We start from the raw sequence: 27,636 nt of genomic DNA on the forward strand, positions 1-27,636 counted from the left end.
TTAAACACTACAAAAGTATAATGAAGTTATTAAACAACTATTTTCAAATACAAATTTAATACAAAATAATAGAAGTTACACTTTAAACCTAATTTTAATTTCCTTGGACGTACGTAGCAGTTGTAGCTCTCCTTTTGTCATAGTTTTCACCCAAGTGCCAATCAAACCTTTGATTTAAATATATAGATAGTTTTCTGCACATATTTTTAATTTCTCCTTGAACCTAAAATTTAAACAAAATATTTATGATTAAATTATAAATCTCTTTCTGATCGATACAATGTATGTAGTAGACAAATACTTACACCTTCAATAGATACATCAAAAATAATACTACCATAAGATCGACTGTATTATAAAAACTCTTGTAACTAAAATTTATGTAAATCGTACAAGTTGTTTTCGAGATAATTGAGTGAAAATTGATCATTAATAATAATAGTCTGCTTTTATACCGCTATGGCTTTGGAATTGTAGCAGGGTAGTTGCTGTCTCTTAGATAGGGTAGAATGGTCCACAATGAGACATGGGCCACTATGAGACAGTTAAAGTATTTAAATTTATCGAGGTTTGACAGGTACTGCACTGTCTGACGAATTCTATGAATTTCATTTTTACCCATAACTCCACATTACAAATGGCTGATATCACTATACTCCAGATTCTTTCTACTGGTATTATACCTCAAGAGTGGCTGTTGTCTACATTCGTTACACTGCCAAAGAAATCCAATGCAAAAGAATGTTCAGAACATCGAACAATATCTTTAATGAGCCATCTACTAAAGATATTTCTAAAAGTCATCCACAACCGAGTTTATCAAAAGTTGGATTCAGATATTAGTGATACACAGATGGGGTTCAGAAAGAGATTAGGTACTCGAGAAGCTCTCTTCGGTTTTAATGTTCTTACACAAAGATGCCTAGACGTTAATCAGGAAGTACGTACATGTTTTATCGATTTTGAAAAAGCATTTGACAGAGTACGCCATGATAAGCTAAAAGACATTCTTGAAAGAAAGGACATATGTAGAGAATAAAGAGTTGCGAATAATTCTCAATCTATATTGGAATCAGAAAGCTAACATCAAAATAGAAAAATGAGATATCACAAGCAATAGAAATACGTAGAGGAGTACGACAGGGATGCATTTTGTCACCGCTGCTATTTAATCTTTATAGTGAAAGCATCTGCCAGGAAACCCTTTTGCAAGCAAACGAAGAAATCGTAATCAATGGAGAGGTTGTAAATAATATTCAATACGCAGACGACACTGTACTAGTTTCAAGAAGAGTAGAAGAATTACGATTACTTACAAATATAAATATTGCCTGCAACAATTATGGCATAAGTATCAATATCAAAAAAACTAAGTATATGATCTTTAGTAAGAACATGACTCAACCAACACATATTAGTATAAACGGCATTCAAATTGAAAAAGTATCAAGTTAAAAAATACTTGGGTACTTCAATAAACGAAACTGGAGACCAAAACAATGAAGATAAGTTGGGTTGAAAGAGTTACAAATTTTAAAGTAATGCGCAGGATAGGAAAAGACCCAGAAATTTTGTCAACGATCAAACGAAGAAAACTCGAATATTTGGGTCACGTGATGAGAGGACATAAATACGCATTACTTCAAAATATAATGCAAGGAAAAATAGAAGGAAAACCGAATCCAGGCCATAGAAGAATGTCATGGTTGAGAGAGTGGTTTGGCTGTACCACTAATGAACTCTTTAGGTCAGCTGTAAACAAGGTCAGGATAGACTTGATGATTTCCAATCTCCGATAGGAGTGGTACAAGAAGAAGAAGAAGAAGACAGATTCTTTGACTTTCGTAGTTTTTCGACAACAGAAGCTATTTCATCACTCTATTTCATAACAAAATATTACTCAGGTAAGCAAATGTTCTGTTACTTTTTACAACTAACACATAACACCTGTTTAAATAGCTCTATTTGATGATATTTACGTTTTCAGTTTCATGTTTAAAACCGCTTATAGTAACAAAAGAGTAAAACACTGTGCATTGCTCCACAATAAGACAGACGCATTGGGCCAGAAAGTGGAAATCGGATAAGGGGCTGATGGATACCCTCGAATTAGAAGTGGACTGTATGTTTGCTTTGCTTGAAGTATGGTGGTTTTACAGCCATTGATTAGATGAATAATGAGCCAGAAACTAGAAAACTAGAAAAACTACATGTTGACTTTAGAACGGATATTTCTAGACTGTTACCGGACGGCGCGAGCAAGCTGCGTCGACGGTTAAACCTACAGGGTGGGCCTTGCCCAAAATATAAACATAATTATATTCATTTAAAAGAATGAAACTTGAACAGGGGCAATTTTCTTCTGAAAGCATGAAGCAGGCAGTGGATGCAGTTCTAGTCGGAATTAGGGCTACACGCCTGTCTTTGGGTCAAGCGACAGAAGAATTTGGTACAAAATTTCAAACTTTACAAAGGTATGTTGCTAAATAGAAAGCTTATCCTGATAGAGATATTCGTCTGGCTCCTAACTACAGGTGTAGAAACAACAAAAGATGTTTGTGAGCTGGCATTTGAGATAGCTCAAGCCAATAATATACAAGTTCCTGAGAGCTGGACTATAAATAAAAAAGCAGACATTGGCTGGATGCAGGGTTTTGTAAAGCGCCATCCACAGTTGCGAATACATCAACCAGAAGCATGAAGTTTATTAAGGGCTAGATCTTTCAACAAACATAATATTGGTACTTTCTTCTACAACTTAAAATCTGTTTATAGCCGTTCAGACTGTTTTTTTATGAAATGCGCATCTACAATTAAGATGAGACTGCAACAACAACTGTTCATAAGCCAAAGAAAGCACTGGCACCTAAGAGTAGTAGGCAGGTAAGCAAATGTAGCAGTGGAAGAAGAGGAATGCTCGTTACCACATGCTGAAGAGTAAGCGTCTCTGGAAATAGTTTACCTACGGCAATGATTTTCCGAAGGAAAAATTTTAAAGAAATGCCCCTCCAGGGACTCTGGGATTGGTCACCAGCACTGGCTGGATGAATGAAGAGGTATTTGTTATGGAGCACTTTATAAAATACAGTGGATCCTCAAACGAGAACGCTACGTGTGTTATATTTGATAGTCATTAAAGTCATTTGACTGTTCCAACATTAAAGCTTGCCAAACAAAATAAAGTGACTATTATTACATTAGCTCCTCACTGCAGTTATAAACTTCAACCACTTGATGTGTCTGTATATCAGTCATTTACAATGCTGCTGTTGATTCATGGCCTTCACACTACAGGCACGCCATTATCAATTTACCAGGTTGCACAGAGTATTGGAGCTACTCATAAAAAAAGCGCTTACACCGGATAATATGAAATCTGGTTTTAAAAATTTTTAAATTTTCCATATGGTAGTGAAATTTTCACAGCAGATGACTTCCTTATAAGCTACGTAAGTAACAGAGATGTTACCAATAACCCACTCAGAATTATTCATGAAGAAGAAGAATGATGATTCATCAATATCCAAAGGTCCTGTTGTCAGCTGCACACATTTATCTGGCGCTGTTCAAAAAAATGCTGATAAATCGCAAATTAACACTCAACCTATTCCAAGCCCTATATGCTGCTAAACAACTCGAAAATTTGTCAGTTTCACATTTTGAAGGATTTAGCAAACACAGGCGATAGAAAAGGTGCGGGAAAAGCACATTATAAGCTTTCAAGCAGTATCATCACTGACACCCCTCAAAAAACCAAAACGGAGAAAAGACTTAAAAAACACAGTTTTTATAAAAATTGTGAGACAAAGAGACATGCCAAAGTTCTGTTCTCGAAGTGGAAAAAAGGCAGTAAGACATATAATACGTTTCAAGTGAGAGATGCGATGAATTTGAAATTTCTGCTTTCAGCAAGAGTGAAGAGGAGTTTTTAGACACTGACAATGACCAGAAAGAAAGAGTTGATCCTTCAAAATTTAAACCCTTGAAGAAGACCCAAATTATGAAGATTTTGTCCTTGTTAAGTTTAAGAATAAAGACGGGAGAGATGTTTATTACATAGGCAAAGAAATCTTAACAAAGGACACAAATGGGGATGTAGAAGTAATTTTTTTATAGATAACTGTGTTTTTTCGTAGATGTATAATAAATTGCTCATAAAACACTTTTTAGTTTTGTTACCAAGTTTCACTGTTGCTCATAAGGTGTCTTACTATGGCCCTATTTTCTGGAATTTTACATAGACCATCAATTTCATTGTAAAATGTACAGAAAACGTCAAAGTTTCTAAAATACTGTATTTGAAAGGAGTCTGTCCACTGACAATAAATAAACAATTAATAAATTGTAATAAATTAATAACGGTCCTTCCTCCCCTGTATGGTAACCAAGGAAGGTAACAGGGCCAGTGCTACGCTTCAACCGCCAATTATCCAAGGTACTCATTTTATTCAGGTTCAGTCGACCTGGGGCCTGCAGATATTGGAAAATATTTGTATGTTTTTGCCAGCGGAGATCGATTCCCGATCTTCTACATGGAAGTCAGTATTTCATTCCATACTGAAAACTCACTTTGTATATATATTTTGATGTGTAAAATATTATTCTTACCTCTTTATTAGCATAACAGAAAATAATGGATACTACGATCCCTTGAAGCCCCTCCATAGTATACCGAGCGTATTCATATAAATCTTCTGCTGTGCAGGATTTGTCGTATACGATTTTATTCGCCGTGAGAATGATATGAAGTCCAAACAGTGGAATGAGAATTATTGTGGCTCTAAAAGCTGCCCTGAAATGACAAGTTTCATATAAATTTATAGAATTATGACTTATCAATAATATGTATGAGAAGATTGTAGTACCTTTTTCATTCTTTATTTACTTATAAATCCCATACACCTATCTGGCTATTGATAGAAATATGCTGTACAGTCTCTCTTAGTAAAGATCAATTACATTTAAAAAAAAAACTTACAATGAAGCAAAAATTTCTGATTTTAATTTAATTTTAATTAGAGAATTGCCTTCATTTTATGTATCCTATATAACTTTTTATCTGTGGGTTTTGATCAAAGAATATGTCTTCCCCATTCATTGTTTTACTTACTTCCAGTTTTATTTTTCGCAGTTCTCTATTTTCTGTATTGAACCCATAATAACTCTTTGTAACATCTCCATTTAAAATATTTCAACCTCTTCATTTCTACAGTTTGTAATATATAGAAAAATAAAGAAATGTTGATATTCCTAGAGAAGTGTGAACAGCTTTATGAGAGACAGGAACAATTTGTCTTATAAGTTTATTTAATACAGTTCTTACTACAGCTCTTGCTACGCCCTTGATCAAACCTTCGAGGCGTTCGGAGAAGTGCTAGTTTGTCCAGTAAATATATTTAAAAGGTGAAATAATTAGATGTTACACATTCATCGTGTTCTAGTGTTAGGGACGTTAAATAAATTAAAATAAACATTACATTGGTGTCATCAGTTAAATATTTAAATAAATTCTGTGAAAAATAGCTACGGAATTCCGTGACTTAAAGATGACCGTTTTACGACGGGAATTAGAAGATATAGAATTAAATTCTGCCAAGAAAAAGAGTGAATTAGTAAAAGTCCTGAAAAACGCCTTAGAAGAAGAGGGTTTGATCCGGAAACGTATGTATTTGAGAGTTGTTCTCCCAAGTTGCAGCAGTTTTGGGAAAGTCCGTACCTTATTAGGGAGAATTTTAGCGATGTCATCTACCGAATAAGCAAGATTCCAAGAGGAAAACCGATGATGGTACACCACAACCGTAGCAAGTCAAAAAAAAATACATAGTATATAAAAAAGGGATATAAAACGTAACTTAAATATATTACAAACAAGAACACATATTAAACAGAAAAAAATTTATGGCAAAGTTACGGTAAGCAGTTCAGTGGATGTTCTGTAATGAATCATATAGTCCTCTGAGCAGTAAAAAAAATTTTCAGAATATATTTTTTTATAATTTTTTCGAAACTATTACAGCTTAGGTGTTTAATACTTTTTGGTAAAATATTGTAATAGTTATATATAATTAAGGCAATTTTTATCTGAGCGACGTAATCTACAGCGATTTGTTCGTAGGTAGTGACAGTTTCGCGTATTGTGAACGTGATACCAGATTGCTTTGAAACTACTTACTAGTACTTGAAATATCAACAAAGTAGGTAAACTCCGCTTATTCTGAATGTGATCAAGAAAAGTCGAGAGTGTTCTAGATAACTAACCCCTGCTAAAATCCTGATATACTCTATTCGCTTAGCTCGGGCATATTTTGACAGATTCATTGTCGGAAACCTACAACACAACAATTCCTACTTCTCAGTATTAATAGCTCAAGTATACTACTAAGTATTGCAGACTTCTTTCTTTGAAAAAAGAAGAATTATTCTAAATAGTGGAAGTGTATACTAAACGCATAACATTTTGGGTAGTATATATTTAAAAGATATATTTTAGTTGTTATAATTTAACATAACTATTTATTATATGGTGCAAATAAATAAATATTGATTGTCGGTAATTTGTAAAGTTCTATTTTATATACTATTTAGTTTGTTTACTATTAATATTGGCTATAAGTACGTGTGCTTGGTTGTATAGTAATTTCCAGCCACTTCGAGTATGTCAAAAATAACTAACCTCGCAAAAAATAATTACTAAATTCACTAGACAGTTCGGACTGGAGATAGCGAACCGAGTATAGCTTTCTTTTGCATTCTAAAAATTTGAATTGCATTTGTTGAATTGCCCCATATTATTAATCCGTAGTTTAGGTGAGAGTGGAATAAAGAAAAATATGTCATTTTTAATGTAAATTTGAGAGATGACCTTTAGATACTACCGCCTGGTGTCTGCCACATAGATAAGAAGATATAAGGGGTTCCTCTGATTCTATAGTAATTTAATTTGTGCAGCAAAATATCGTGTGAAACGCAGTCAAACGCTTTCGACAAGTCGTAAAGAGAAATTGGTATACGATTGCCTAGTTAAAGCCCCTCAATCACCTCCTCGCTCACATTATTAAATACCCGTAGTAGAACGAGCACTTCCTAATCCATATTGTGAGTTGATATAGTAATTATTTGACTCAAAATAAGAATAAAATTGTTGTTTGATAACCTTTTCTCACTTGCCCAAAAGTAGAAACAATTATGGGTCTGTAATTGTCAGATTTTGAGGAATCATCTTTGTTGTAGATAGGTAGTATTTTTGAGTATTTTCGTACTTGTGGAAATACTCCAGATGATAAAATTAAATTAATAAGATGAGTGAAATATGTTAAAATTATTTGGTAAGTTTCTTTTAAAATTTTGCTATTAATTTCATGAACGCCCCTACAATTAGAATTACTGAGAGACTTTATTATTTGAAAGACCTCTTCCTCCACAACGGGACGAAAAAAAAGGACTTTCTCGGAGAAGGATAAGTTCTCTAATTGAAGAGAACATCGACACAAAGAAGTGGAAATAAACCAATCACCTTATCTTTAAGCAGTACTACAATACTTGAAAATAAAAACTGTAATTCTAACGTTAAACGGTTAATAAATTTTTTGGTATATATTTTTAAGGATTTATAATTTTACATTGATTCAATTATATACTTACATCGTCTGTTCTGTAGTACTTCCGTGCTTTATCTTAAGCACCATCACTCTTATAATATCACCTAATAAAACAGAATTAATAAATAAAATAGCTATTCTGTAACCATCCATTATCCACTGCAGGTTGTTAGTAGACAACCAACACAATTTTGCGTTGATAGAAGCCATTGATGCTGCCCAGGCGATGCTAAATGTGAAAGTCAAAGCTGAAAATCAGACAGTGGCTATACGTTATTTTGATTAGGAAATGGTAAAAAAAAACTACATCTTTATATATAAAAATCTCGTGTCATGGTGTTTGTCCAAGCTGATATTCAACAACCACTGAACCGATTCCAATAAGATTGTGCGAAAAGTGTATCTATTGGTCAAACTTAGGAGATAGGATATTTTTTTAACTCGATGAATGACCCTTATTTTTTTAAATTGTAAATTCAAGATGTTTCATACGACTTCACCTCTACAGATTTAATTTATTTGATCCATTAGTTAAAACGTTAATATTTTATAACTACATATAAAATATCATAAAAAAACGTTTAACAAAATTTTTTTTGAAGAATATTAGTTAAACAGTTACATTATAAACTTTTACAAATTGTTGTATACGACCGTACCTCTACTACAGTGGTAGTTAATTTAAAAAGAGAGTGTTAAAACATCTAATTGAGTATATTAAATCCATCAAATTTTCCATACCTATCTTTATCGTATGTATGAAGAAAGGAAACTTCTATTTTCTATAAAAAAGTATATTTTATAAAAAAAGTTATAATTTACAGTCCCTGAGTTGCGCCAAATGTAGGAAATTCTCAGTATTAGAAATCTGTTCCATTAAAAATATACACATACCTTTGATATCGATGCAGTTTACTGGTGTGTAAAGTGAATCCTCAGCTGTATTTCAGCTGTATATACGGACCAATTTGTGTTATTCATAGTCCATCTAGATAGTGGGGACGTAATTGCGTCATTATGATAATAGTTATTAAGCGTAATAATGATTAGATAATGATCTGGATGCAGGCGATCGCCATAGGTCCTGATGGGCATTAAAATCGCCTTCTATTATGCATTCATATTTTATTTGACTAAATAAATTTATGTAGTCTCGGGATTTCACTCAAACATTGGAGGGTTTATATAGACTTACTATAGTCAGTTTATTGTTACCAAAAATGATATTGATTCCACAAACTTCAATTTTTGGATTAAAATTATGATTCAATTTACTGACCTATATGATTTCGTATATAATTTTCTGTGAAATAAAAATTTACTACTCCCCCATAATCTTTATCTCTATTAACTGCAATGACGTTAAAGTTATTAAACGTAATGTTACCAACAGGTTTATACCATGCTTCAGAAAGTATTGAAATATCAAACTGTTTCTACATAAAATTTGGTAACAATAATTTTTATTAGCTTTAAGAAATCTAGCGTCCCACTGAATAATCTTAAGATTCTGTTTAAAAGACATTAAGGTTAAGGTTGTTTTTGTTAGGTTTTAAATATATTATCAATAATGTTTTTAATTTTATTTTCAAACTCTAAATCTTTGAAATTTAAACTACTACTTAATAATAAATTATGTGAAAATTCCTGAAAAAAAAACTTAGTAATTAATTGATATTTATGTGTAGAAAAATCATTTGCCGGCTCTTTTCCAAACTGAAACACTGATCCTGCATAAAAGCTGGTAGTATATTCTCGTCCAATGAACGGGAAATTTGGAGAAGAATCACTAGTTTTTCTTTTCTTTTTTGGCAAGGGCTTAAGAAAGTTTAAGGTTGATCATCGGTTGACGTAACGGGTTTAATGGAGCTAGAAGAGTCAATAATTTTTTCTAGTTTGCTGGTTAAATTCTGGACATTCCTTATAAGGAATATTCTGCCCACAATCCCTACACCTTTTCTTTCTCCTACACGTTGAGGCGGACTGACCGTATCGGAGATATAAAAAACATTACATAACAGGACATCTGGCATCTTTATAGAAGAGCCTCCTCGTTATAGGATTTTCATCTAACCGAACTAAACCACGTTTTTCTATAAGGGGACCGGGAATATAAGCAAGTAAATATATTTTTTTTAAGAATAGATTTTCAATCCTATTTTCCAACGCTACTAATTTCCATAATATTTTCATCTTATTGGACCGGTTATATAATTTTATCAAAACATATATTGTGCAGACATAAATTCTGACCATGTACCAGTCGTAGGTAATTTCAAAGTCAGAATAACGAAGGTTAGAACTAAATCGATGAAGAAGTATGATGTTAGAAAACTGAAAGATCAACTGAAGGAATCATAGTAGTATGAGTAGAGTATTTGCCCGATTCCAAGTTTTTGTCAAATGTATCATCGGCACCAGATATTTCATGTAATTATTATTTTTATTATTTATACATGAACTCATATTAATATCTTTATGCATAATGAGATCCTTAACAAAAACATTGGCTCGAGGATCTACGTTCTAAAAATAGGCAAACCGGCAGGTGAAACGAAAAAGTATACTAGTCTACAATAGTCAATGGACAGGAAATAGAGAAATAAAAAAATAGTAATTCTTGGAGATCTTAAAACTAAGTAATAAAAGCATAAACAATGTAAAACAGGCATAAAAGAATATAAATTAATAAAATAATGCAACTTCTATTATTACTACGCTTACCTACCAATACTGTGTAGATATATTTCATTTTGACTTCTTTGGCAAACGCCCGAACAATCACTTTATGTAAATAAAAGGCGTCTAGAAGCATGCAACCATAAATACCATTAACAGCAGAGCTTTCCAGAAAAGTTAAAGCTCTACATACAACTCCGTTGTCTTCCATTATATGACAAGTTTCTTCCGTGGGCTTAAGAGCATCAAGGTATATCAGTTCCTTGGAGATAATCGTTAAGATACAGCGGATACAGATTGCTATCAGTAAGTTCCTGTGGAGTACGACTCTAATTGTTTTTCTTAGTTTTTCAAAGCTTAGAAAGATAACGATGGCCGGCAGACAAAAAACAATACAGACGCTTAAAGATATAACGTGAAAGTTATATCGTCTTCTGAAAACTGGAATTGTCGAGCAAGTTGAATAATCTGTGTCTTGAATCCATTCTGCTTTTTGAGTTGCGTTGTTCCAGATGCATGTCTTTTGACTTTCCACTGCAAAAATAACAATCAATAAATAAATAGTTTTATTTGAGTTTAGAGAATACATTATCATATTTAAAACAGATGTATATAGAGGATAACAAATGACGCTAAAACTAGAAATAACCACAAACGAAGAAATTTATAAACATGCAGAATATTTAAAAAGCACTTGCACAAATGCCAAAGGATGAAACTGTTGGGAAGTAAAAATGGCGGGACAACTAACAGCATGAATTAACTACATTGGATATGTAGTGTATACAGGGTGTCCAGAGAAACGAAGAGTGATGATTCCTTAGGAATTTTTAAAACAATTAAACCCAATTGATTTAGTCCGAAAATGCTTCCTAAGGGAAGGGAACAAGAGCTCTTTGAAGATGGCGCCTTGTAATTAGTTAATACCTCCAGAACTCTTTTATTTATAAAAATTAAATCTGGTATGATTCTTTATTTTTTAGAGTTAAATCGATTCCATTAGCTGCAAATTTCTAGTATTTTACCTGTTATAGCTCAACGGGTATTTTAACGCATACATTTTTTGTCTTTAACATTAAAGCATTTCTGATACTAGATTAATGAATTTTCAGATATTCTAGTACTAAAAGGTACTCCTACTATAAGTCTGTGATACACTGTTTTCTAGAAAACTGTTTTCTGTTTTTTAGTCATGAAAGTTAAATTTATACACAACTCATAAGACAAGTTTGGTAAAAGAAGCAAAAAATCAAATTGAAAGAAAATATTATATATAGGTTTTAAAAAAAAGTATTTATTACGATGGAACGAAACTACACAAAAGAACAAGTATCAAAGGTAGATAGTTACATTTATTTTTATTTGTTGTATGGTAATTATGTCATCGAATGCACTAGTCTGTGGACTAGTACGCATTTCGATGCGCATCGCCCCGCTTCGAATTTTCCCATTGGCTCTTGACCTGGAAATCCCTATTTATCGCTCGAACAGCGCATATAAATATTGGCGAACTTGGTGTTTTTATTTCGACGAAGAAATTGTCATGTAAGAAATATCTTGCCTTTTTCAAGGCAAGACACCGAAGATAAATATGTTCCAAGTCCATAACTCGAAAATGGACTTTTACTCTCGACGTTTACTCCGAAGCCCTCTACAGAGCACCCGGGGATATCAGAAGGTGGTTAGACCCTTATTTGTTCCTCTGAGGTGACAATCACAACACATTTAGAACAAAATTACAAACACTGCTAATGGGTATATGACAAATTTTAAATAGTTATAAACAAACATCAAGTGTATTAATATAATCAATTGACAAGTTGCAAACAGGAAGTCTTCAGAGCTACCATTGTAGGATCTTGAGGGACACTCTTCAATAATGTGGTCGATGGTTTGGTTCTCCCCACAGTCACATTGAGGAGACGGGTTCTTTCCCCATTTATGTAGCATGTATGCACATTTACCATGTCTGGTTCGGATCCTATTTAGAGTGGACCATGTTTTGCGTGAAAGATCAAAACCTGGTGGCTTGTGGGTAATGCAGGACATGTTATTTTGCCATGCGTTCCATTCTTGGGACCATGCATTCGTGACGTTGAACTCCTCATGTATCATTCTTGCCATTTTCATTAGTGGTTTTCTAGAACGGAGACGGGTATTTCGTGCATCCTCGGTATCTTGGTGGATCTGCAGGTTTATGTTGTTCATGATCTTTTTGTATTCACGTGTAAGTGTGTCAACTCGTCGTAAATGTGGAAATGGGATGTGACTTAATACTGGAAGCCATTGGGTGGGAGTTGATTTAATTGTACCAGCTATCATTCTCATAGTGCTGTGCATGTGCATAGTATGATACCTAGATATGATAACTAGATAGTTACAAAAGATGCTCGATGTGATGACCATTAGTCTCTATGCATAAATTTGCCCTTTTGTGTCCAAATGGAATAAACCAATGGTTTTCGGTATCCCCAAACACAATAATCGCAAGGATTCAAATCCGGCGACCTTGCTGGGCAAGCAACTGGACCACCTCTTTCAATCCAGTGGTCTTCGTAGCTATTATCAAGAAAGTCTCGTACATTCTTGACATGATAAGTAAAACTTATGGTTTTTATATTACAGCCATCATGTAGAAACCATAAGTTTTACCAAATATTTAAAGCCACATCATCTAACAAATCAGGTAAAACATTTTGCAGGAAATGTAAATGTAAGTATTGAGCACCATTTAAACAACTAGGCAGTTCCACAGACCCAAGTAGATAATCGTCAAATACTCCCATCTAGAGGTTTATGCTAAACCTATGCTGATGCTTAAGTTCTTGAACAACATGGAATTTTCAAAAACGTATGAATAATAATGAGCATTACCTATGTATATTAAAAATTTTATTTGTCGTAAAACAAAATGTATCTGAAAAATCTTCATTTTGATTTTTCTGATTTTGTAACGATCTAGCAAATTTTTCACAAGCAGAAAAATCTACGTGTAGCAGTGCTTGTACAGCTGGTTCCTAAAAAAACTGATACTGCTCTTAAAGCGGATTTTGTAGAAAATTGAGCAGTGTATTTTGAAGGATAAATACTTACTATTTACATACTGTCACTGCCAAGTCTTAAAATTTTTTAGATAACTTATTCTGTTCAACCTCAAAAAATGGCTCCACATGCTAGCAAAGATTGGTCACTATCAGCCGTAACAAATCATTTTAACGTAAGCAAAACAACAGTTATTAATATTATTAAAAGATGGAGACAACAAGAAATTCTCGAAAGAAAGCAACGTTCTGGAACACCCAAAATATCTACCGCTCATAAAGATCGTATACTTTTGGAGATATTAGAAGAGAATCCTTTTGAAGATGCGAAAACTGCAAGAATTATGTCACAGTTTCCGGAAAGAAAGACAACAACTTGACGCAGAATTAAAGCATCGCGTCTTAGGTACCCAACTGCAGCAAAAAACAAGCTCTTACACCACAACAGAAGCATTCAAGATTTATATTTGCTTTAAACCATCAGCTACAAAATTAAGATTTTTGGGACAGAGTAATATTAACAGATGAGAAAATTTTTCAATCTTTTAAAAAGGGCAAAATTGGGGTGTATAGACCAGATAATAATAGATTTAATCCTGTATATGTTAATAGATATCGAGCAGCTGGTCATTTTAGCGCCAATGTATGGGGATGGATTTCATCTAGAGGAATGGGAATTCGATGGCAGGTTTGTTGGGCAGACTTATCTGACTGTTCTAGAAAACATCCGTGTTTTCCAATGTAGAACAGTTATATCCAGAAAATAAATGTATCCTCTAACAAGAGAATTGTCTTGTTCACTCCTGCTTCGACTCTAAATTTCCTTCACACTGCAAATATAATAAACCAGTGGCTCCGGAATAACAACATCGAAACCTTACCATGGCCCAGCTACAGTTCAGATTTAAACCCAATTGAGAATGTGTGGGGGGTTTTTATAAAACGGTTGAATCGGCGTAATTTTATACCTTAAAATACTGAAGAGCTGTGCCACGGTATACAACAGGTTTGGGAAGAGGGGAAGGAAGAATACTCTCTGAAGAAAATAATTTCATAGTGACTTTCACACAGATATACCGAAGACTACAAGCTGTTATTAATGCTGATGGAGATATTAAAAAATATTAATTTTATTTTTACATACCTAAATTGAGTATAGTTTTGGTCTTCCAGACCCTTGCTTTCTTTCGGGATTTTCTTGTTCTCTCCATTTTTTATTAGAAAACCTGTAGTTCTGCTTTATGTTAAAATGTTTGGCTGCCTGTGATAGTGGCCAGTTATCTTTTAATTTGGTTACAATTCTTGCTTTACTATATTGTTGAGTTAAGTCGTTTGTTAAAATTTAGACCTTAATAATTATTACAATTTATGAATTAACATATGTAATCAATTGTTTTTTGTTTGTTTGTTTATTTTATTATTTTTCTGTCATAATAAATATACAGTGGAACCTCGATTAACCGTCTCTCTATTAACCGTCACCTCTGTTAACCGTCAGGGTCCATACATAAGAAAAATTTAGTCATCAATTCATTTTGTTTGAGCATTGCGATAAGCCAAACGAAATTCGTTGAAATGTAAACGTGTAATTATGCCACCACCGCATTTTTTTATGTACCTAAATAATTTTTGTTCTTATTCAGGGCTCTGGATTAAATTTCAATTTAAATAGGTAATGATAAATGATACCCTGCTTTTAGAGTTCTATTTTTAGAATCGAAAGCCGAAAATAAAAACGCACAGCACAAGAATTATTACAGTCGTGTGTTACCATAATTCAGTTTGATTCAAATTTGAACATTGATTGTGTCACTTAGTCGTTTGATCAATTAAGTTTTGAAAAAAGGAACCTTTCGCATCTGGAGTATCAAAAAGAAAACGTGTTATTTTGTCAGGCCACAAAAAAGCCACCAATGAATCACTCGACACGGCTCTGTATTTGTGATTCGTTCAAAAAAGAAACGAAGGTGTTCTTTTGTCTGGAAAAATTGTTGTCGAAAAAGCGTTGTTTTTCAACATGTACTTGAATGGCGATCCTTCATTTAAAGGAATCAGCGGTTGGTTGGAAAAGTTCAAAAATCGCCACGGTATACGGCAACTGAAAATCGAAGGTGAAAAATTGAGCGCCGCAAGTATTGAAGTCGTTGACGAATATAAAAGAAAGTTTCAAGCTATGATCGATGAATATGGTTTGACACGCGATCAACGAAAACACTCGCTGCACTGTCTGAATATGCACCCGGATTTAAAACGCAAAAGGAACGAATTGCAGCAATGATGTGTTCAAATGCAAGTAGTGACCATCGCCTTCCTTTTATTATCGAAAAGTACAGCAAAAAAACCACGTTGTTTCAAGGGCATAAATATGAACGCGCTTTCCCACAACATAATGCATGGATGTCCTAGGAAATATTCGCTGACTGGTTCAAAAAGGTACGTACTGCAAACCAAAAGTTGTTTATCTATTTTTCTAACGTCTTGTTGATGATGCTATTGCAACTCACAAAGATTTGCGAAAAGAAGCTAGAGAAGCTGCATCAATTTATGGAGTGGTATCCTCAGCAAGAAGAAGCAAATAAGGTAGATTTGATTATTTTCGTCGATAAAGAAATTCAGCAATTGCAAAATGTGAAGTAACAATAAAACCAACAAAGATTTCGGAATATTTTAAATCAAATTGATTCGACTGTACTAACATAAATCCCTCTTCTATTGTCAAATAAAACATACAAATAAAATTTGAGAGTTATAATATATATTTTAATTTTTTTTAATGTTCTCTTAACCTCTTTTAGATTATCCGTCATACCCTTGGTCCGGTGCCCTGACGGATAATCGAGGTTCCACTGTAATATAATGTCAAATCAATAAAATACACTGCTCAAAATAATCAAATCTTACTATGAGTCGTATTAGTTTTCTTAGGAACCAGCTATACCTTTGTAAAATTAAAAGGAAATAAATTTTTGTTGTGTAAGATATTTCCTACGGAAGCTTTTGAAATTGTAGGATATATGGCAGATATTCTTCGAACGCTCATTTCTGGATTTTCCTCAACTTCCATTAAAATAACATCTTTATGTCCTACTGTTACATCATTATATCGTCCTGTTACATTATTTTTTTGGGATACTGAACCTGTTTGTATTAATCGTTTATAAAGAGCTGTAAATTTTGAGTTAGTGGGATTCTCACGATTAGGAAAAGTTTTAGCGTAACGACGTTGTGCTACGCGAGGATTACACCTCATTTCACCACAAACTACATGCATATTAGCGTATTCCTCATTGGTAAAAACCATTTTTGTTGAATTAAAATGGTTGTGTTTGAATGCCACAAAGGTAAAAACCAACAGATACATTTCGCGAACTGACAACAATTTTTTTGTATAACACCTGTGCGGTGTTTGTATACTGCTATTTGGTTACAAATGACCAATTATCAGTTATTTTCTGACCTAACTTAATAAACAGCAAATACCTAAATCTAAGGGCTTACCCTATGACTTAGTCTTATTTTATCTATCAACTAATACACTACAACTAACATGCAATAACTTCACAGCACTATACTCTGCTTTTTACACTAAACTGTTCCACATTTACACTAACCCAAATGGGTTTGTCCTTATGAGTTTAGTGTTGTCAAGAAACTGGATCCCCTCGACATTCACATGATTATGCAGCCTCTGCTTGTGACTTGCTGCTGTTCTCTTGAGATTCTTGAAATCTCTTGATAATATGTAGATTACTAGCTTTAGCACAGCCCCAGAGTTGGCACCCATATACCCATACTGGCCTCAGTACTTGCTTGTAGATGGATAATTTATTATGAATTGATAATGTTGAATTTTTTCCAATCAGATAATACAATTTCTTATATCTAATATCAAGCTCCCCTCTTTTCTTTTTGACATGGACTTTCCAGCGCAGCTTCGCGTCTAGGGTGATGCCCAAGTATTTTGCTGATGTTGCATAAGGAATTTGGATATCATTTATTCTAACTGGGGAAATTTTCTATTTATTTATTTGTAAAGTTAATGGATGCAGATTTAGTCTCATTTAATTTTATTCGCCATTTTCCAGTTATGTATTTTATTTACTGATAGTTGCAACTTATCAGTCGCTTCTTCACTAGTGCCTCCTATCGCTAGTATGGCTGTATCATCCGCGAAGGTGGCAATAGTGTTTTGTTCTAGCTCTGGAATGTCACACGTATACAATAGGTACAGGATCGGACCTAAGACACTCCCTTGTGGCATGCCAGCTTTGATCTTCCTTAAGTCGGTGTACACTTCTTCTTGTTTTACTTTGAAATATCTATTCGCAATGTATGATTTCAAGATTTCTAAATACTGTTTAGGCATGAACGTTCTTAGTTTATAGTTTAAACCGTCATGTCAGACTTCTATAGATTGCAGAGCAGACCTTCTTTTCTTCTAACGGTTTTTCTATTATATTCGTTATTCTGTGAACTTGATCTATAGTGGAATGTTGATTTGTGAAACCAAATTAATGATTTGGTATAAGATTTTTCTTTCTATTATTGGTTTTAATCTTTTCAATAGAAGTTTTTCAAATAGTTTTGACATCATTGGAAGGAGTGATATTGGTCGATAGGATGTCACTTCATTAGGAGATTTACCTGGTTTGGCGATCATAATCACTTTGGCTACTTTCCAGAGTCTGGGAACATATCTCGATCTAAAAGCAGCATTTATTAGGTGTGTCAGCTTAACTATGGCTTTTCTTGGTAGATCTTTTAATAGTTCTCCTGTTATGAGATCATATCCTGGAGCTTTCTTAGGATTTATATTCTCTTTTATCTCTGCTGATACTTCTCTAAATGATGTCAACGTTATTCTTTCTTCAGTTTGGAATGGTTCTTCCCATCTCAGTTCTTCACCATTATTGTCGTTGGGTTTGAACGTGCTTTCTAAATTATCTGCAAATCGTTCTGCTTTCTGTTCGTTACTTCTAGCCCAGTTGCCGTTTTCCAACTTGATAGGAGGAGAATGAATAATTGGTCTCTTCATTCTTTTTGTTGCCTTCCATAAAGAATAATCTGTGTTCTGGTCAGCTGTTAAATTACTTAAAAAAGAATTAATTGTTGAATTTTTTATATTATGTATCTCCCTTTTTAGTTTTTGTGTAGCATTATTTAGACTAGTTTTGTCTCGTGGAGCTCTGTATTGCTGCCATTTTTTTTTTAACTTCCTTTTTTCTACTATGAGTTCTCTGTTTTTTTTGGATAGTTATTCCCTTTTGTTCTAGAAGTTATTGTGGGAGTATTTTCCCAAGCCACCTGTTGGATATTTTTTATAAAAACTTTTAATTTGTCATAAAGCTGCCTCGTGTTTCTCAATGGCACAGCAAGATTAATTTTGTATTCAAGGTTTATTTTGAAGCTCTTCAAGTCAGCTTTTTTATTAGTCAATATTGGATTGAACTCTTTTTTAGTCACTGTATCACTCATAGTTAAAATTATCGGTGAGTGATCAGAGTTCATATCCCAGCCGTTATTGATATCCAGATAGTTAGCTGAGATATTTTTGTAAATAAAGAAATCCATCAGGTCTGGAATTTGAAAATTTGAACAGACAACAATTTTAAAATGAAAAACGTAGGTTATACTTTTGTTGGAATTTCAAAACCAACCAGAAAATTGAATTTTCTTTTGTAAAAAAAAATTTCTTTTATAAAAAATTTTTCTCTCTTATGCCATTTTATAAATCGATAGGTGAGTATTGATTCTATTTTTAAAAAAATTAGTAAGGGCTATTGGTGAAACGTCGTGAACATGAAAAATTTTACCATGAAAAATTTGCTTCGATTTTCCGAAAAACGCATCCTGTTTCAACTCTAAATTGCCTTTTTTTAATATTAGGATAGTCTTGATAATATCCAATCTCTAATAGGAGAGGAACCCAAAGAAGAAAAGTCATGTAACAAGAGATGAAGAAAAATATTACTCATCTTTTCAGGTCACACAACACCATATGATATGATTTTTATATATAAAAAATGTACTTACGAATACATATATCACTGTCAGCTCCATAATATTGACTACTACAAGGCATTTTAGCAATAGTGTTAACTTTCGTCTGTGGAAAACATGTCCAAGAATCCCAAATGACTGGGCAGTATGATTCACCTAAAACATTGCTTAAAGTTTTCTTAAAACGAACTTATTGATATTCTTACTAGGGCGAGTATTATCTTCATTCATTTTATTTTGGCAGCAGTTCACAGAATCTTGATTACATTCTAAATACAACTGAAAAGCTGCGTCAGATGGAAACTGGTTTTTGATATAAGCCATTGATGTTTCATTTTCAAAGTCTAGTAGAACTGGTGTTCCGTTAACCTTTAAAAAAAATTATTTTTTTCTAGTTTTTGAAAAGTACTACCTGAATTGTAAAATTGAATGGCTGGCTATCAAAATAGAATTAGATACTGACGAATTTAAAGAGGTATTTTTATATGGGTAATAAAAACAGTTTTTTTTTGCTACGATATATTGAAGATACATTCCTCATTTGGCACCATGGCACAGAGACACTTTGGTCTCTTTTTAAATCCGTCTGAATGGTATACAACGTAGTATCCAGTTCACGATGGAAATGGAAACTGATTCATCCTTATCGATCCTCGACGTTCTTATAAAGAATCAATTCCAAAGTTTTCATTACCCGAAAACCCAGCCTGGTGCAAAATAGTTTCGACAAAAATCATACCAATAGAAGCATCGAGTGGCATCTATTTTCCGTTCAATTTCAATCTAAAGACTTAGATCCTTATGATAAGAAATTTTGTATGTTGTGAATTGGTGATAAAGAAATGAAACTTTTCATAAAACACCAAACAAAAACATAGTTAATTACCTAATTCTTTTATGCATGTTAAAAAAGTCATATTTTTCTCAAATTCTTCCAGTTTTTGTCACTGTTCATGCAACATTCTCCCTTTAGCTTGTTCTATTAGAAGACTACTTAGAAAAAATTTCGGACTACACGGAGAAATGGAAAATAAAAATCAATTTATTATCTTAAGATTAGATTAAAGATAAAATTTCACCAGGACACACACGAAGTCAAAAAAAGCATTTACGACAAAAAGATTAATTTAAGCTTTTATTTTTAGGACCAGACCATATTAGGCCTACGTTAGAGCTTTGATGTATGCAAGACAGCAGAATTCAACTAGAAGAACCTAGAAAGAACAGAAACGACGTGTTACAGATTTATAGAGGAATCGACATGTCAAGACCAAATTTCAAATGCAACCATCCAAGAAACACTTCAGTACACACCACTGAGGGAGGTGGCCAAGAACAGAACAACATTTCTCTTCAACCAGGCCACAAGAAGACTCCTTAAGACCAGAGACATCCTCAATATAAATTACATATCGAGGATGTGCCTACCGAGCAAAACACAGACTAATTGACAATCTAATCAGGGTCTAGCCAGATTGTTGCTGAAGACAACCAAGCAGGGAAGTAGGTATGGTGCCAAAAAGGTACCTACAGAACAAGACGTCCAGGAATCCACAAACGTGCAGTTACGGAACCTTGGCACAAGAAGAAAGAAGACCAAAATATTTCACTTTTCTTTTTTATCTTTTTTATTTTATAGCTTTGGATATTGCTACAAAATCACGCCTCTGACAGCATGTCTCAGTATCTTATACTGTTATTGACGTCAAAGTTGTGAAGCCTTTTTTATATTAAAGCTACTTAGGTGTTAGTGAGAGTAAGCTGTACCAATCTGACTAGTTTTTTGGTATATCAATAAGAACCAGGGTATACAAAACATTTTAAACTATTTTAAATTTGCTAAAATCATTATTATACTTACATCCAAAGCATACATGTAATAGGATTGATTATTAAAATCAATTTGCGTAACTGTATAGTCATATCTCCATACTAAGTCACTGGTGTAGTAGTAACACCAAAAACCTGCATCATAATTCCATAGTTCTTCATCAATAAGATCTTCGATGATAAGGCACTGTTTCTATAAAATAAAAATTAAGTGAAATATAAGTATTGCAACCAAAATTACAACTTAAAAAATCTAGTTAATACCTAATAACTGTTGAAATTACAATAAAAGCTCGCTAAAAATATTAAAACATGATGATTTAGACAACATTCGACGGCAGAATTAAACAATTCATGTTTTACCAGTTTTAACGACGTGCACAAAAAAAATTAATCTCGGCATGACTACATCTTGAAACATTTCCGTTTTTTAATAAAATTAAATCATCTTTATGTCTCTGACCATGGCAAATATGAAGAGACATGTTTAATAAAAAACCTAATTCACTGAAACTATAAAATAATATAAATTTAAATATTTTTTGTATGAGTAATTAACACGATGCATGTGTTTCAAATTAAATAAATTTAAATAAAATTTGTAGTAGGTATTTAGTAGTATTACCATTGTTTGTATTACTCCAGTCAATATAGACATTATATACACCATTATAAGTTTCACTCCCATTAGTGAAAGACTTAGATATATTAGACTGAAAGTAAAATGGTACAATATCTCAATTATATCCTCACATGCTCAGACAGAAGATAATTACGAACATATTAAAGATTACTTCTATGAACAACTCGAAAGAACGCTTGAGAAAATCCCCAAACAAGACATGCAGATAATCTGTGGAGACTTCAACGCAAAAATTGGCAAAGAACCTAACCTAAGACCGACAATAGGACAACACAGTCTCCACGATATTTGACTATGGACAAAGGCTCTTAGAGCTAGCATCGGCTAACAATATGCTTGTAAAGTCTAATATGTTCCAATATAAAAACATTCATAAAAAGACTTGCGTCTCTAATGACCACTCCACGCGGAACCAAATTGACCACGTAATTATCGATGCTAGACATGGAAGTAATGTGCTGGATGGAAGAAGCCTCAGGGGAGCAGATGGAGATACAGACCATCACCTAGTAAGAGCAAAAATCAGGTTGAGAATATCTTCAAAGAAACCTAAGGTCAACGAAGCATTGGGACAGTGGAACATCGAGAAAATGCAAAATGAGGAAATCCGAGAAAATTACAAATAATAAATTAAACAGCCTTTAAATACAGTAGACCAGAGCAATGATATCGAAAGAATGTTGCAACAAATGGAAAAAAATCAATTACGGAGTTAGCAGAACTAATAATAGGAAAAAGCAGAAAGAGAACAAGGAAATGGTTTGATAGAGAATGTCAAGAAAAACTACACGACAGACAGATAAAGCGAAACATTATGCTTCAACAAGGTACAGCAGAAAGTAAAGAAAACTATGTAACTTCACGCCGAGAAACAAGAAAATTAATTAGAGACAAAAAAGGAAGTTCGAACAACAGAAATTTGAAGAAATGGAAATGAATAGGCAACAGTCAAATAGTCGAGCATTTTACAAATCAGTGTCAAACGAAAAGAAAGTCTTCAGACCTAGATGCGTGTCTGTACTCAGAAAAAATGATGAATTAGTAATAAATGAAAACGAACTGCTCCAAACATGGCAAGAATATTTTAAGACTTTACTAAACATACATCAAGAGGAAGAACATGGAGAAAATATATATTTTGAGGTAGACCTACCGGTAGAGGACCCCAAAATAGATAAATCATTGCAAGCAATTAACAAATTGAAGAACGGAAAAGCTCCAGGCTCTGACAATATACTGGCTGAATTCCTTAAGTATGGAGGAGAAACTCTACATAGACAAATACACAAACTAATAACACTTATATGTAACTAAGAGAAAATACCAACAAAATGACACGAAAGTGTAATAATCCCCATCCATAAAAAGGGAGACAAAACCAAGCGCTCTAATTATAGAGGCATCTCTCTATTTAATACGGCATATAAAATTTTATCGAACGTCCTATTAAGCAGGCTGACACCGTTTGTAGAAAATTTCATGGGGGAATACCAAGCCGGCTTCAGGAAACATAGATCGACCATAGATCAAATGTTTACTCTAAAACAGCTGCTTGAAAAAGAATCGGAATTCAATAGAACTATCCATAATCTCTTCCTAGATTTCCGGCAAGCTTACGACAGCATAACTTATCCAGCTTGTTAAATTATGTGTAAATAGCTGTAGATCCAGAGTACGGATAGGTAACGAACTCTCAGAATCTTTCGAAATAAGCAGTGGCCTGAAACAAGGAGATGCGCTGTCACCTCTCCTCTTTAATATTATCCTGGAAAAAGTAGTAAGAGCAGCACAACTTACTTTACAGTAAATGGACCAAACAGAATTACTGACAGTAAATGGACCAAAATTACTACTAGCATACGCAGATGACATTGATATTGTGGGAAACACAGTCACTAATGTGAAGGAGACTTTTAATAAATTGGAGGTAAAGGCAAAGAAAACTGGTTTAAGACGAAGAGAAAACCAAGTACATGTGCATCAACAGACAAAAGGGACAAGATAGAATAGGGCAAAATGTTACAATAGACCCATATAACTTTGAAAGAGTGGAGAGTTTTAAATATTTTGGAGCAACAATCACTGCAGATAACAATATCGCGGAAGAGATTAAAGGAACAATTCAGGCAGCAAACAGATGTATGTCCAGCCTCCACAATACTATTAAATCTAAAAGCCTAACACGAACATCAAAGATTAGAATATATAAAACGATGATAAGACCGGTGCTTATGTATGGGTGTGAGACGTGGACCCTGACCAAAGAAACTTAAAGAAAACTTAGATGTTTTGAGAGGAAAATCCTCAGAAGAATCTTTGGGCCTTATCACGACATTAATAGCAACCGATACCGAATGAGAACAAATGCTGAGGTCAAGCAGATGTATAGAGCGAGCGATATATTTCAATGGATTAAATCCCAACGTCTAAGATATGCTGGCCATGTCCATAGACTCTCTAATAATCGCCTTGCCAAGTTAATATGGGAGGAAGCCCCCACAGGAAGAAGGCTCTTAGGACGTCCACGAATGCGATGGAGAGACAATATATAGTCAGATCTAAGAACAATGGGGCTACCCACTGACCCAACTATTATGGACGTCCGTTTAAGATAGAAGCAAGTTGTGCAGTCAGCCAAAACGCACCCCAGGTTGTAGTGCTACGAGAAGAAGAATAAGAGGAATATAGACATTTAAAATACCAAATATTTCCGAAAAGCCAAATATTGGTCGAGAGCTGGGGTTTACCATTACAAATAAAGTTTTAAAAATCCCCATCGATCTTATGTGTGCTACAAAAGTTTTCGAGGTCAAAGGTCAAAATTTGGGGTTTTTTAGATTTTTCTCGAAAAATTTCAGATATTAAAATTCTCTACCAAAACTTCAAAAATAACATCTACCAAAACAACATTTATCTACCAAAACAACAAAATGGAAGTCAGAATAGATGGACAACTTACAGTACCTATAGAAATAGGCAGCGGAATTAGACAAGGGTATTCATTGAGCCCCATGCTTTTCAATTTGATCATCTATAAAATCATCAAAAGCTTTAACAAAGGAAGATGATACAGAATGGGAAACAGATAAATAAAAATACTCTGTTACGTAGACGACGAAATATTGATAGCCCAAGATGAAGATAGTCTGCAAAGACTGGTCCATAGATTCAACATAACAGGAAAAAAAAATTAATACGACAATGTCATCTCGAAAAATTAAAAGAATAGTAGTCAGCAAAGAACCAACCAGATGTAAAATAGAAATTGATGGCATCAGTATTGAATAAGTCTTCTTCTTCTTCTATGCCATCCCCATTAACGGAGGTTGGCGACCACATTTCTAAAAGTTTCTATGTCTTTTGCAACGTGGAATAATTCGTCTAGTCATGTTTGTCCAGTCTCGAATATTTCGCAGTCATGACTTCCTCTTTGGGCTAGTCTTGGATTTCTTTATTTATCAAGGTGCAAACACTTGGCCTGATGCTGCTCTTGACAAATCCTTGGGCATTGGCGGCTCTGTCGTGAAAAAATTGTCGGCGAATTTGTGTCCAGGAACAACAATTTACTTTGATAGATATTTCACCTCCATTAATTTACTCGATTATTTATTAGAAAAAGGATTACTTGGTATTGGTACCATTCAGAATAATCGAATTCCACGAGTACTTAGGGGCAAAATAAAAGAAGATTCTGTTTTACTAAAAGAAGGCCGAGGGTCCCATGAAGAATGGGTACGCGGTGATAGTAAAGTATCTTTTTTGAAATGGATGGACAATAGATCAGTGACAATGGCTTCTACATCTGCAGCTTCTTTGCCATTGACTGACGTACGAAGACGGGATAAAAAAAATTCAAAGTACATTCTGGTGCCTTGCCCAAATACAATTGTTAAATACAACCAGTCAATGGGAGGTGTGGATTTGTGTGACAGATTTATTTCATATTATAGAATCTGTATGTACACTAAACAATGGCCTGTTCGTGTCTTTTGGCACTTTATTGATCTTGCATTGACCAATTCGTGGATACAGTATCGTCAGGATCGTGCAGCGTTTGGCGATAAGAGATCAAAGGTAATGGATTTACTGGAATTTAAGCTGTATGTTGGAAGGTCACTAGCTCTAGGTGGTAAGCCTACAAGCGGGAGACAAGTTAGTGCGTCTATTCCAAGAGAACCGGAGTCATCTGAAGATGAAGAGCCCATAATTCCTGTAAAAAGATCTAAAGTTGTCCAGTTACCGCATATAGATGTAAGAAAAACCAGTAATGACCATTTGCCAATATGCTCTGTCAGCAATAAAAATTCTTATATGCGTTTGCCGAAACCCTGGATGCACTAAGAAGACGAGATTCTTTGGTACAAAATGCAAAAGGTACTTGTGTAGCATTTCATACTTAAATTAGATGAAAGTTAGTCCTGATGTCCAGTATGCTAGACCTGTCATATTATGTCTGTCAAATATTTTTTTTTTAGTTTTTATAAATTTTCGTTTATTTTTTTCACAAATGAAGAGAGAAAATATAAAATATTGTTAAAATAATAAAAACTGTTTTCTTGGAACTGGGGAGGATAAACGATCAAGGGCAGTGGCGCAAAAGATTTAACTTCGAATTATTCCAACGGCAGGAACGGCAGGAACACCTATAGGAAGAGGAAGCAGAGGCCGGCCGCTAGAGCAGGCCATGATCCACAGAGAATTGTTGAGCCAAAGATGATGATAAAATAAATTCTCCCTGTCTATTGAATCATATGCCTCTCTGAAATTAACAATAAGCAATTGCAGTCTTAGACTGTTTTCGTAACTATTGTCCATAAATAATAAATATACTGCAGATCAGTTAAACATTTTGAACCCTTTTTGTTTTAGAATATTATTGTCCTTATTCTCAGATTCCAATTGAATATAATTTATTTGTAAGTAATGTTATTTGCAGATTATTGCTTTATTTGTATTTACCAGACAGTCCTACAACTTAAACCTATCGTAAATCATAAAATATGGCTCATATTAAACCTAAATCTATAATAGAAAAAAAACTATAACCTCCTATTAAACCATAAACCAAATAAACAGAACATAAATCTTACCGAAACTATTGGTTGTACAAACACAAATATCACAATTAAAGTTAGAGATAACATCGCTGCAGTTGCCCCATTTGGAGTACACTGCTCTAATAAGGAATATTTACGGATAAATACAACAATATCTACGATATGCGATAGGCAAATAATACTCTCTGGTTTAATATACTAAATAATTTGTTGGTAATAAAATAATTTTTTTTTTTTTTTTTTATTGAAAATTAACGTGCTCGGCAACAAAGGCCACTTACACGAAAACGGTTACAAATGTAAAACTGTTACAATAAATTACAAGAATATGTTATAGAGTACATATTGTTAGAATACAATCAAAATTATATTTTATAATATAACTGAACGTCTCTGAGGAATTTTAGACTTGAGGTTATTTGATCCAAGTTATTGAGTATGTCTTTTAAATCACTTTTAAGGCAATAAAATAGTCTTTTTGCTGAATATTGATGACATTCGGTGAGAATATGGTTAACTGTTAGATGTGATTGACAGGTCTCACAAGTGGGTTGGTTGCTGGATGACATCAGGTATCCGTGTGTTAATCTTGTATGTCCTATTCGAAGTCTTCGTGTTACAATAGCATCTCGTCTGGACATACTGGCAGAGATCAAATCAAGGGGGCTATCGACTAACTGTTGGATTTGATGTAATGCTGAGTTATTGGTGTCCCAGTGTTGTTGCCATCGGGTTCTTGCTCGTTTCTTAATGTGAGATTTTAAATCTTTACTAATTTGTATATTAAC

The 27,636-nt window shown here is 33.8% G+C and overlaps 1 protein-coding gene across 1 annotated transcript; it reads right to left on the reverse strand.

The window, feature by feature from the left end:
* Positions 1–27,045, reverse strand: LOC140444721 (calcitonin gene-related peptide type 1 receptor-like). Its single transcript, XM_072536484.1, has 8 exons — positions 26,882–27,045; positions 21,180–21,341; positions 19,525–19,687; positions 19,352–19,474; positions 10,323–10,811; positions 7,642–7,846; positions 4,609–4,792; positions 1–223 (listed from the first exon to the last, which is right to left on the reverse strand). The coding sequence occupies exons 1-8, from the start codon at positions 26,933–26,935 to the stop codon at positions 95–97; spliced, it is 1,509 nt and encodes a 502-aa protein (XP_072392585.1). The 5' UTR covers positions 26,936–27,045; the 3' UTR covers positions 1–94.
* Between the last annotated feature and the right edge of the window lie 591 nt (positions 27,046–27,636).

Source organism: Diabrotica undecimpunctata, chromosome 6 (assembly GCF_040954645.1).
Source record: "Diabrotica undecimpunctata isolate CICGRU chromosome 6, icDiaUnde3, whole genome shotgun sequence".
Lineage (NCBI taxonomy): Eukaryota > Metazoa > Arthropoda > Insecta > Coleoptera > Chrysomelidae > Diabrotica > Diabrotica undecimpunctata.

Coding starts and splice junctions, on each gene's coding strand:
- LOC140444721 (XM_072536484.1), bottom strand. CDS start 26,935: ATGTTATCTCTAACTTTAATTGTGATATTTGTGTTTGTACAACCAATA. Junction 21,342..26,881: donor TTGTACAACCAATAGTTTCG/GTAAGATTTATG, acceptor TTTATTTTATAG/AAACAGTGCCTTATCATCGA. Junction 4,793..7,641: donor AGTACTACAGAACAGACGAT/GTAAGTATATAA, acceptor TTGTCATTTCAG/GGCAGCTTTTAGAGCCACAA.